The 13,116-nt window shown below is 39.9% G+C and overlaps 1 protein-coding gene across 2 annotated transcripts in view; it reads left to right on the top strand.

The window, feature by feature from the left end:
* Nucleotides 1-13,116, top strand: part of Drosha (drosha ribonuclease III) — a 127,510-nt gene that overhangs the window by 86,443 nt on the left and 27,951 nt on the right. For both annotated transcript variants that reach the window (XM_042690511.1, XM_042690510.1), the window contains exons 23-26: nt 1,041-1,100; nt 3,329-3,428; nt 7,666-7,768; nt 9,783-9,853. In XM_042690511.1, coding sequence (XP_042546445.1) covers nt 1,041-1,100; nt 3,329-3,428; nt 7,666-7,768; nt 9,783-9,853 — 334 coding nt within the window. The remainder of the gene's footprint in view (nt 1-1,040; nt 1,101-3,328; nt 3,429-7,665; nt 7,769-9,782; nt 9,854-13,116) is intronic.

Here is a 13,116-nt window from a genome sequence, read left to right as displayed (position 1 = left end):
TAATGAGCTAATGTACCCTACACTTTACTAGATCTCTCCATGTGTGTGTTTTATGGGCATTTCAAGATGTCTTAGATGAAAGTCTTGTTTTCTTCAACATTTCCTCCATATTTGATCTTTGGGCATCTTTTCAGGGGAGGTGAGCAGGTACTGGGGTGCAACCTCAGGGCCTGGGTTGTGTCCTTTAGCTTATTTTCTCAAAACTGATGCTCTACCACCTGAGCCACACATCTAGTAAAAGCATTTTTGGTTGTTAATTGGATCAGTGTCATCAACTTTCCTGCTTACGCTGGCTTCGGACCTCAATCCTTAGATCTCAGCCTTTAGAGTAGCTAGGATTACAGACATGAGCCATTGGCACATGGCATACCCATTTTCACTCAGCTACTAAAGCTGGACTCTAGGTTTTTCTTGTTCTCAGTTCTAAATCTAAGTCCGATTATGTCATGTCCCCAATCAACCAGTGAAGGAAGCATGTTAGTACTGAGAGGGGATGGCTGACTTGTATACATTGGGGAAATTTTCCCTGGGCTATCTTCCTGTTTGCCTGTGAGATGTGACTTCATCACACAATTAAGACATAAAGTGTGATCTGCGCACTGGGATGGGAAGGCAAGTATTAATTATGTAGAGGCAGGGCTTCAGAGAGAAATATAGACTTTAGATACTGGGTTGCGTCTAGAGTTTGTGTGATGAGAAGGGTATCTGGAGAATAAGACTGACTCCTGTAGTCAGTTCTGACTGTTCTCTCTCTGGTCCACCGGATGACAGTATAGAAGTCCACACTTGACCCAGCAGTATAAAGTCACTGTAATTTCTCTGGATGCTGTCATTCTGGTTCCAAGGGAAGGAAACTTTAGGTTCGAAAGCCTGAATGTATAAGAGTACCTTGGACTACACCCCCTTCCCAATATGTAGGTTCTGATGGGGCTTACTGCTCATGATTGTGAGGAATAAGGTAAGGCTGTGGTTTGTAGAGCTCTAACCCAGATGACCCTCCATTGTGCTATTTTAAGTGAGCTTTTGAATTTTCATTATAGGATTAATCACAATGAACGGTTGGAGTTCCTGGGTGATGCCGTTGTTGAGTTCCTGACCAGGTAAGTGGACTATTTTTACAATTCCCTAGTAATTATATCTCTCAGGTAACATACTTATTATCTTGCCCTCTTTATAAGTAGCTAAACGGGCATTGGAACGCTATGCATTTTGTCTTTTCTGTAGAGCTTAACAGCCACGTGTCTGTGGCTCCTGCCCTTGACAACTGCGAGAGCTGCAGCTGTAATAAGCGCGATTACCAGATGAAAGGCTGGTATCTCTGTCCTGTCAAGCATGTGCTAAAGTTGCTTACAGCCACCGGAGATCAGCTAGTCTTGGTCTAGATATTTCTGAGCTTATTCTCAGTGTAAAAAGAAAGGGATGATATTTTAGACATGTCATTTTATCTTCCAGGATTTGTCTTTGATCCCTTTCTTACTCTTTCTGATGTCTGGGGAAGTAAAGATTACAAGTAATTTTAATGACTTGATTTTGGGGTGCGTACACGCGCACGCACATGTGTGTATGTGTATGTGTTTGTGTGTGTGGGTTTTTTTTTTTTTTTGCCAGTTGAGGGTACCTGAACTCTGGGCCTGGGCGCTGCCCCTCAGCTCTTCAGCTCTAGGCTAGCGCTCTACCACTTGAGCCACAGTGTCACTTCTGGCTTTTTCTGCTATGTGGTGCTGAGGAATCAAACCCAGGGCTTCATGCATGAAAGGCAAGCACTCTACCTCTGAGCTACCTTCCCTGCCCTCCAGAAGTATTTTAGGGTCCTTGATTTAGAGGGAAGGGCTGGAGAGTGTTGTGTTGTTTTTCCATACTCATCTTTTTTTCATTATCTTTCTTTTTTTGTTTTTGTTTTTGTTAGTTCTGTAGCTTGAATGCAGGGCCTGGGCACTGTCCCTGAGCTTCTTTTGCTCAAGGCTAGCACTCTACCACTTGAGCCACGGCGCCACTTCCAGCCTTTTCTTTTTTATGTGGTACTGAGGAATCGAACCCAGGGCTTCATGCATGTTAGGCAAGCACTCTACCACGAAGCCACATTCCCAGCCCTCATCATCTTTTGTTTACAGGAAGTGACACATGCTTCTCTTGGAACCTTCTTGAGTATTTTTTATATTTTTCAGTTTATTTCTTTGCACAAGTAAAAGACATGAAAAGACTAAATGCACATAGCTGTCCCCGTGGCCATCGAATCTGTTAGAATGGTGTGTAGTGGTGGTAGAGGCTGTCCATAGCTGTGGCCCACATGCACTCACCACGTGGCCTTCTGCCCAGGTCTCACACTCTGCTGATCGGATTCTGTGCCTCATTCTTACTGTTAAGCTCTGCTCCTGCCCTGTCCATGTGGCTACTGGACCCCTGCTCAGGGTTTCCCAGAGTTTTCGTCAGAGGCTGCCTGTAACCCAAGCCAGGGAGAAGCCTTTGTTTACAGTACAAATTTTGCAGTTTCAGACATTTCCTCTTAATGGATATAAACAATGTGACAGATTGTGAAGTCTTTGTTGTCATCAGATTGCAGAGAAATCTTTTAAGAGAAATAAATGGGGAAATATAAGTGAATGTTAGCTGCTTGGATTTTTGCTCATTCATGCATATTTGGCTTACCATTTAACTTTTGAAAGGCTTTGAATCAGACCTGTTAGTTCTCTATTGTAGGTATTGTGTGTTGCCCTCTTTCTGTAATCTAGAGGCAAGACAAAATTGTTTTTGCTCCTTACTTGTGTTTCTTTTGTGTGTGCGTGTGCATGTGTGTGCGTGTGCATGTGCGTGTGTGCGTGTGTGTGTGTGCGTTTTGTGGAGTTTTGAAAATTATCCTTAAGTAGTTGTACAAAGGAGTTACCATTTAACAAAGTAGTTGCTTCTCAACAATGCAGTTTATGAATTCAATATATCTTGATCAATGTCACCCCTTTCAACATTGTCCCCCATCTTTCCCTTACCTACCCCTTCATACACATATACATACATACATAAACACACACACACACACACACACACACACCCTTGTATATGTATGTGTAAGTATACATATACAATGTATATCTTTGTAGGTTATACATTGGATTCTTCGCTGTATTTTCCCCCTCTTCTCCTCTTCATTTGTCCACCCTTTTTCCCTTGACCCCACCCCATCCCTTTTGAGTACACTTTCTATTGTTTCATTTTGCTGAACTTTGCCTTTGCCTTTCTAGGAGATTACATGACTTGAGTTCTCACTTGAATCTACCGTATGGATCAAGGCAGAATTTTGTGATGCCTATTTATAAATGTGCCCTTTCTTTTGCAGTGTCCATCTGTACTATTTGTTTCCTAGCCTGGAGGAAGGAGGATTAGCAACCTACCGGACTGCCATTGTTCAGAATCAGCACCTTGCTATGCTGGCAAAGGTACATGAATGAAGCCTGATGTTCTCTTCTTTAGTGCATGCCCAATTCTGCCTTTGATAGTCTTTAGAGCATCTTAAGGGTATAGTATTTATAGAGCACCAGTGTATTGGGTTTGGGTTTTAAGGATTCAGCTTTAGTAATTCTGTTACCTTTGTGAGTTTTATCAGCAGCTAATGAATTCCTCAGTGAGATAACTCGAAAACAAGATGGAGAAAAATTGGACAGCTGTACATGAACAGGTTAAACATCTGGGGAAAGGAAACATGGGAAGAAAGCAAAAGAATAGAAATATTTCATATTTTCCTTTTCTTTATTACATTTGTTATTAATTTATGTTAACAAGCAGAATTATAGCTTTCAACAGAATACGTCAGACAATTTACATCTACAAGGAATACTTGATAGACCTTTGAGAATCTCCAAATCCCAAATCCCATTAATTAAGATTTAGGTTGTAGGCTGTCTGGTTTGCCTCACTGACTTAGCTGAGTGACTAACAGACCTTCCTTTTTTTGTATGTGTGTGTTGGTCATGGGGCTTGAACTCTGGGCCTGGGCGCTGTCCCTCTGCTTTTCAGCTCAAGGCGAACACTCTACCACTTGAGTCACAGCGCCACTTTTCTGCGCCAGTTTTCTGGCGGTTAATTGGAGATAAGAGTCTCACGGACTTTCCTGCCCAGGCTGCTTTGAACCATGATCCTCAGATCTCAGCCTCTTGAGTAACTAGGATGACAGGCATGAGCCACTGGCACCCGGCTGAACCTCTTCTTAATTTAGATTTATGCTATGGGTTTTACTTACACCATTTAGTTTGATGTTCTTATCTCCATGTTACCTTTAGTAAACCATAGATAATAATGAGGCCCTTTCATTGGCCCTTCAGAGCTCTGTCCACACATCATATTGCAAGCAGGAGAGCCCGTAGACAAGTTGATCCTTGAGTTTTCATGAGCCAGCTTATAAAGTGCTTGGGATGATTTTTATTTGTAATAATCACATAAAGATGTCAATAAATTTGGGGGCGTTGGTTATTTGTATTGTTCCTACTGTGGTCCCTAGGATAAATCTACACACTTTTATAGACCTTTTGGGATTATGCAATAACAGAAAGACCCATGGCTCTTCAATCTCCCAAGACCAAGGGTCCAATGGAAAAGCTTTTGTGAGCTGTCCTTAAGTTTTAAATGTTTTCATCCTTTGTTTTGGTGGTAATGGTTATTGAGGTTTGAACTCAGGGTCTATGTCTAAGTTCTCCCCCTTCTTCATTTTGATTTGGAATTTGACACAGAAGACTAGATAGAACCATCTTACTTTCAGGCTGGTTTATTGATTTGATCTTATCAACTTGTTAATTTTATTCAAAACAAGGTCCATTTGGCCTGTAGTTTTTGTGGTACTAAGAAGGCATTTTTTTGTTGTTGGTGGTGGATGTCATTGATCTTGAACTCAGGGCCTGGGTGCTGTTCCTGAGCCTCTTTGTGCTCAAGGCTAGCTCTCTACCACATGAGCTACAGCACAACATTTTCTTTTTCTGAGTAATTTATCAGAGATAAGAGAGTCTCACAGACGTTCCTGCTTAGGTTGGCTTTGAACCTCCATCCTCAGATCTTAGCTTCCTATAGCTAGGATTGCAGGTATGAGCCACTGGGCCTGGCTAAGGTATTGTTTTATCTTATGTAATACCATCATTGTAGTTACAGTGATTGGTTTAGAACCAGCCCTGGTGGCATTTGAGAATGGGGATGCTTAATAAAGACCCTAGGTACCCAAATGAGCTGACTTGGTTATAGCAACTTCCCAGTGAATACCATTCCAAATGCTATGTAAAACTGCTTTAGGGTTTAGTTGATTTAATTGTCAAATGCTTCCTAATTGGAAATACATATTAGTAAGTATATTGTCACTCCATTCCCCATTGTTCTCAGTTCAGGATATAATGGGATTGCAAGTTATTCTTCAAACATTTGTAGGGATGACAGAAGGGAGGATATTTACAAAGTGTGGGAAGTTGTACTGGCACAGAAACAAGCTATTACATAACACACTGGGTTCTATAAAGAGCAATGAGTAATGATAGAGTGGTCATTTTCTTTTGTCTATTTAGTATTTCTGCTTGGTCTTCCTACTCTAAGCATAGGTCTTATCATTCCCATAGTACTGGGTTCTAGCAGAAGGCTGTGATGGTCCTATCTTCTCCAGTCTAGACCAGTGTCTCTTCACCATTAGAGTATTGGGGGATGTGGAAGAGAATCTCCTGAGAGATGAACATTTCAACACAGACATAGTAGAACATTACTCTTTCCATTGTTTCTGGTGTTGGGGGTTGAACTCAGGAGTTTGCGTGTGCTTAGTGTAGTCTCTGCCACTGACCTACGCTGGCAGCCCTTACTCTGTCTTTCCTTTGTACAAGTTCCACTAATATGCCTGTGGAAATGTGAGAAGTCAGGAGATTCTCAGCACTTCAGAATAGTTGTTTCTAAGAAAAAAAATGCAGTACGCAATCTGCTTTCAAGCAGGGCTCCAGGGATAGCAAACAATTGGATTTTCCCAGTGCAGCTGTGAAACAGATGAAATCTGCATATTCCAGTGTAAACTCTTGTACTTTGGGATCAATTTTTCTTTAGAGGTGTTTTCTGTTGTTATATTTGTGTTAGTCAAAACTCTCATTTGAGTGTATTTCAGACTCTAGAAATAGCCATGTAAAATACTGATTGTGTGTCTTGCTTTTGTTGTCTCTTTTTGCATTATAATCTTACGGCTACTTAACACACATACACAAAATCTTTTCTCTGATGAGCCTCCTACTATGCTCCATTGTTCAATGACTTGTGATGTCCCATATTACACAACACGGTACTGTTTATTAGCTATTTATTGATTTGAATTTCACGGTAATAGAAACAGATTTATTGCAGATTTATGCAATATTTATGTATTTTTCCCTTTTATGAAAAGCATTACAATTTCAATCTTAGAATAAAGTAACCATCTTGTGTCTAGTTCAAAAAGGAATTATATTTAATTATCTGCTCGGTAACAAACAAGAAGCTACAGAAATCAAAGTGAAAGTGCCAGTTATGATATATGCATATGTAATTCCAGTGCTTAGGAGGCATCAGCAGGAGTATTGAGGGTTTGAGGCCAGCCTTAGACTTCAGTGAGTCCCTGTCTCCTAGGGAAAAAAAAAAACAAAAATGAAAGCAAAGTAGAGAGGGACTAATAGGTAAGAGTAAAATGAAACTATAGGAAAACAAAGTGTCTATGGATGAACTCATAATCCCATTGCTATATAGGACCACAAATTTGGATTGTATTTTCTTTCTTTTGTAATAATATATATTTTTTTGTTTTAAACTGTTTGTGTGCAGTTTTATCAAGGGTTTATCAGAATAAAGTAGAAGAAATGGGGAGAAAGGGAAAAACGTTTCTTGCTTCCCACTCAGGGAATTGGGAATAAAATGACTCATTGGCTTTAAAATTTCTGAGGCCAAATCACCAAAGAAGTGCTTACTGTTCACCCCAAGTGATGTTGTCAGGGCCCTTGGGATATATCCAGTTCCTTAGAAGATCTCACTAAGCCTGCAGACAGAAGTGTAGAAGCCTCCTAAATGACAACGATTTAGCGCCCCTGAAATACTTCTTAAATCAAAAAAAAATTTAAAGCTGTAAGGAATTTTGAAATTTTGTTTTGTTTTGACACCAGGCTGACCTTAAACTCAAGATCCTTATGTCTCAGCCTCTCAAGTGTTGGAATTATAGGTGTGAAACACCACACTTGGGTATTTTGGTATCTTCTAAGGCTTCCTTTTCCCTGCTCCTAAACATCTGTGCAGTGTGGTGTAGACATGAATACCACATACTTACCTGTAGAATCAAAGATGTGAAGCTCTTAAAACTTTGGGTTAGGGTTGTGTCTTCCTACAAGTACTAGGTGAACCCAGGGACCTGTGGTTGAGTAGCAGAAAGTTACTACAGCTTATACTGACATCTCATCTAAACTGGGTTTTCGAAGGATCAAATTGGATCAGTTCTGAACCTCAAACTATTGGAGTTTGGGAGACAGTTGAGTCAGAATGGAACCACATGTAAAGGATTCCTACTGAAGGGTAAAATAAGGTCTGAGGAAACTAATGTGAAAGAGAATCGCTCCCCTCCCCAGGAGATGCTGAGTTATTTTAGTTGGGAATTTGGCATACTTTTTCTTACTTTTTTGTTTTTTGTCATTTTGCTTTTTGTAGAAACTTGAGCTGGATCGATTCATGCTATATGCTCATGGACCTGACCTGTGTAGAGAATCAGACCTTCGGCATGCAATGGCTAATTGTTTTGAAGCATTGATAGGTAATTTTTTTTTTAAATCTTCTTTCCTGTGTGTGTGAGCTATGGAGAGCATATAGCATTTCTTGCAAAAATTTAGGACAATGACTTGATCTCAAAGCGTATAATATCCCTAACATTACACCCCCAGCCTTCTGTTCTAGTTATTTAATTCCTCCAAAACATTGATCATACTTTCTTTTGCAGTTTTGGCATCTGGTGTCATATCGATGTATAGTAGTTCCTGAGTCGAAATAGTGAATTAACAGGGAAATGGATTATTTCCTAGCTTTGATTCAGGGTCACATATTCAAACGAACTATATGGATATTTGCTAAAGAAACTCTAGTGTTGTTTTTTTTAAACCACATTTGAAATTATTTGGAAGCTTTTTCTGATATAACTGTCTTGAAAACACTGCATTACCAAGTGTTGAATCCCTATAACTACTTTTTATTCACTTGAAGCATGGCCACTGTAAACCTTCTCTTCTATCCACTGTTCTTTGTCCACATCCAGGATTCAGTTCACTATTGGTATGGATAGTTATGGAGAACTAATTAGCTGTTGATTACAATGAAATGTCATAGTAGATTGACAGTTTCTCGATTGTTTTGAATAAATGAATCATGTTATATCTATTTTCCAAAGACCTCTACTTCATCCCTTTTGTCCTATTCCTTTGAAAATGAACATTAAAGTTTCCCATTATTGTTTCATGTGGCTGCTAGGAGAAGAATGCTTAATAAGTATCCACAGTCTTTCTTGGCTATGGCTGCTTTCCACCATTTTTGGAGAGTTTATCACATGAAATGTGCACATAGTATTTGGCAGTTAGTATTACTCTGGGTTCCAAGAGCTAGGCAGATGTATTCAACTGCCTGTCCTATCAGTTACCAGTTTCTTAGTCTCTAATATCTTTATTTTCCCCATCTTGGGAGATGAAGATAATGTCACTTACCTCAAGAGTTCTTAAAAGTATCCAGTCCTGGCAACATCCAATCCGGAGCAGAGTTTGGCTTAATTAAGTCTCTCCTAATTACCTAAGTCTCTACCTAATTACCATAATGGTGACAGGAATGTGAATTCACTTTGCACAGTGCCCTGGGCATGAAGACTCACCAAACCACAACATCGGCTACCATTCCAGACATTTTAAATAGTTGTAATTATTAAGAAATATACTTAGTTACTAAAAGCCCTGGTGACTTCATGTGTTAACATTGAGCACAGAGCGCATATCTGAAGATCTAAACACTTCTTTCATTTCAAGAATGACTATCCTCTTCCAGGGTTATTTAATACTGAATGAAGTGTGACTATAATGTTTTACTGTTGTAAAAGTTATCTTGATGTTTTTGGTGTGTATGTATGCACGAGTGTGTCACTATTAGGGCTTGTGCTTGTGTGTGCCAGGCCTTTTTCACTAAAGATTGATGTTCTATCACTTCAGCCACACCCCCATTTTTGGCTTTTTTTTTTCTGGTTAATTAGAAATAAGAGTCTCACAAATTTTTCTATTTGAGCAGGCTTTGAACTACAATTCTCAGATCTCAGCCTCCTTGTAGATATGATTTTAGGAGTGAGCTACTGGGTCCTGGCTTTGTCCTGTATTTCATTTGCAGAAGGCACCGTTGGCCTGGGACACTGATTTTGTCTATTGTGCTTTTCTTTAGATACCTGTGTATATTTCATCTAAAGCATAAACCTTGAATACAGCCATACTTTTACACCATCTCCATAATAGAGCCCATATCCATTTGCTTCATGGTCATGCATAGTTGGCCTCTTCTACTCACAATATCAGAGTTAGGTTGTAGTGAACTGGATTTTTCATTTCAGTCTAATTGATATACAAAGCATTGCTATACGAGGGAAAGATGTTACCTTTAAAAGCATCACTCCTAAACTTATCCTTTTTTTTTTTTTTCTTTCTGTGACTGGTTTCTGGCTTGACTTTTTGCTTTTTATAGCGATATGTAATTTTCTCTGAATATTAATGCAGCCTTCCTTTCGACATTGTCTTCTTTTTATGTAGGAGCTGTTTACTTGGAGGGAAGCCTGGAGGAAGCCAAGCAGTTATTTGGACGCTTACTCTTTAATGATCCGGTATTTATCCTCAGCCATTTTTGTTTTCCTCTGTTAGACATCATTATGGAAGATTTTATTTCCACTGCTTTTTTGTGTTTTGAAGAGACTTGTGGGAGAAACTAAGTGCCCCAATTTGTCACAGTGGTAGATGTCAGGTCATCCAAAACAGCCTTCTCCAGCCTTGCAGGTGGGGAAGTCGGGAGGCATTTACAGGAGGAGTTTTTATTTCACCCAGCCATCCTTTCCTGTGGTCTGTAGATGAACTGCATTCTGAAATGAAGTAGGAATACAGATGAAATTGGACTTAGCTTCATTTAGAAATTTCTCAAGTTAATTATGATTTTATACTTTATAATCATTGGGTACCTACCCCATGCAGGCTTAGTTGAAGCTAGAGCCTTTTGGCTCTCCTGTTGGTGATTTGTTTTTATGTAAATTATGTAGACGAGATAAATGAATATGTATTTCCAAAAGTCACCTCACAGGGTGTTTGTGAAGAATAGAGCAAGGGGGAATCTTCCCTCTCCCCCCCCCCCCCCAGGCAAATTATAGTTATTAAGAGAAAAAAAAAGATCCTAAAATAGTTCTGGTTGTTACTAAAGTATTAAGCTATTAATAGTGCCAGAGATACCTTTTTAATCTTGCATGCAATAGAGCATACTAGTTGCCTTTTTTGTTGTTGTTCCAAAACAAGTCAATTTAATACTTAAAGGGGGAGGCAACTCCGTATTCCAAATTGAAATGTCATCATAATTGAATGAAATAGCCCTTGTGGAGTAATAAAGAACACAGGAAGCCAGTGTTTTAAGCTTATGTGAAACCTTTAGCTTAAGTGGCTGTCAGATATTATTACTGCATTTCTTTGGGTTGGGAAAAAAAATCAATAGTTTAAAAAGTATGACCTGGATGATGTTCATATCCAAAAATTAGGTTTTTGTTACACTTTTTTCTTTTTTTTTTTTAATTGTGAAAATACGGTACAGAGGAGTTAAAATTACATGGGAAAGATAATGAGTACATTTCTTATCAAGCATTGTTGTCTCCTCTTTGTTTCCCCTTCCCATCCTTTACATGTTTTTCTAAAGACATCTGAGGATGTCTTACTCATATAAACAAAGGTGCAAACAAGAGCTCATGCATTTTTACACTTCAAATCTTAAGGTAATTGTTCTTCTGGCCTTTATCTTCTGTTGGCAATTGCGATAACCTGTTCACTGTTTCATCCCTCCTGTCTGCCTCTGTGTCTCCCCATCCCAGTCAGCCTCTGCCCAGTTCTCCTTCACCTGCATCTATCCCTCTGCTCTTGTTCCTGCAGCTTTTTTTTTATACCTTGTGTTCTTAATTGCATCCATTTGTGTTGAGATTCTTTTCTGTCTTCAAACTGCTTCTCTCCTACTTGTCTACCTTGCAAGCTTATCTTATATTTCCAGTACCTAATGCAACGCTGGCATGTGCAGCGTGCAGTAAATATTTGTTAAGAGAGTGAAATGAATAAATGACTAAATGGAAGAGCTGAGTCTGAGTGTTCTCTTACAAATGGGACAGCTGAGATTCACAGTTTGTTTTAGTGTGTTTTTTAGGAAACTGTGGAGTGCTCTATGACTCAGGGCTTCTAACGCAGAATTTTCAAGTTCACAAACTTAGACATTGAAATCTCCAGACTGGTTTGCATCTGCTCTCTGAAGGGTGTGAGAATCACTAGCAAACCACTGTACTTTCTGTGTAGTAATAGTATCGTAAAGTCTTACCAGCTAAAGAAGTCAAAGACAGTATTTTAGGCCAATCAAGGCCAGGCAGGCATCTACACGTAGGAGGAAGAGAGGCACCTCCTTCATTCTGAGATTCTTGACTGGAGGAACAGGAGCGCTATGTGTGGTGACTCATGCCTCTAATTCCAGCACTCAAAAGGTTGAAGCAGGAGGATCATGAGTTCAAGGCCAGCCTAGGACACATAGTGAGACCTTGTATGGACAAACAAAAATAAACAGGATTAATTAAGAGCGTGAGAAGGGCAGGGGGGCAGGCTTTGGGTTTGGCTCCTCATGTGAGTGAGGGCAGTTTAGCAATTGAGTGCCCTGCTAATTATTATTCAGAGGTAAGACGCTGCAGAATAGGCGAGAGCACGAAGACGGTCTTTATGACACCTGATAGCTGCTGAGGGAGAGGGAAACCTTGTTTCCTCTTAACTTTGCTTCTACTTTAGCCTATGTCTGTCCTCCTGGCCCTGTTAATGTCGGGACTATCTTCTTTCTCTCTCACTTGATGTTTCCCTCTTTCAGACACTGGGTGCTTTTGGTCTTGGAGTAACCTCAAAGTAACCTAGTATATTCATGCCATTGTTTGATTTTGGTTACCCGAGTGGCCTTCTTAAGAAGGAGAGGTATTTCATAATTTTTCCTGTCTATTTTCTCATTATGAACTCTGTCCCCAACATCTCTGGAGCTCTAGAAATTGGAAAGATCATCTGATCAGCCTCTCCTGAGTGTCCACAGATTCTCATGGTTAGCATGGAATCTGTCACCTTTAGTCCTAACTCAGCCAGAAGCCTTAGAATCTTTCCTTTTGCTAAGATTTGTTCTCCCTCTACCCTATCACTGGCAACCTTTGGCTTTTAACTTGCTTCACGCTCCTGCCATGTTCATTGTGTGAATGTATGTGTGTGAATGTGAGTGTGTGTGTGTGTACATGTCCATACCAGCATTAGGGCATGAACTCTGGTCCTTACACTCTCACTCAGCATTGTTGCTTACCACTGGCCCTCAAGCCCCACTTCCCTTTTTTTTGCTGGCTACTTTGAAGATTAGACTCTCCTGGACGTGTCTGTGTGGGCTGGCTTTGAACCTTGGTTTTCAGATCTCAGCCTCCTCTCTAGCCAAGACTGTAGGCATTGGCCACAGGGGTTCAGCGATTGTGTTCAATCTTGGTTTCTTCATTTCTCACCTAACAGACTGCTATTCCCCACCCCTGCAGTCCACCTGTCATAGTACATGATATATCTACAATTCACAGGTCTTTCTTGCTTAAAATATTTGATCACTGTCTACCAAAGTCTGTACTGTGCAACACAGGATCTAGTAGTTTTTGTGAACTTTCTCTCAATATTTCAGTATCCTTTATTTCCACTTCTTTATGTCATTTTCTAGGAATTTCCTTTTTGTGCCCTTATATTTCTAGGCATTTTGTTTGTGTGTGTGTTTCTGAGGCTCCACTTTGACTTTCACTTGCTGAATTGCTGAATTCTTCAGATCCTCTTGAAGATTTATCTGATATCATGCAGGCAG

The sequence above is a fragment of the Dipodomys spectabilis genome, unplaced genomic scaffold (assembly GCF_019054845.1).
Source record: "Dipodomys spectabilis isolate Male_0828 unplaced genomic scaffold, ASM1905484v1 ptg000138l, whole genome shotgun sequence".
Taxonomy (NCBI): Eukaryota; Metazoa; Chordata; class Mammalia; order Rodentia; family Heteromyidae; genus Dipodomys; species Dipodomys spectabilis.
The sequence above is the reverse complement of the archived record's forward strand: the minus strand, read 5'-3'. Positions and strand labels throughout refer to the sequence as shown.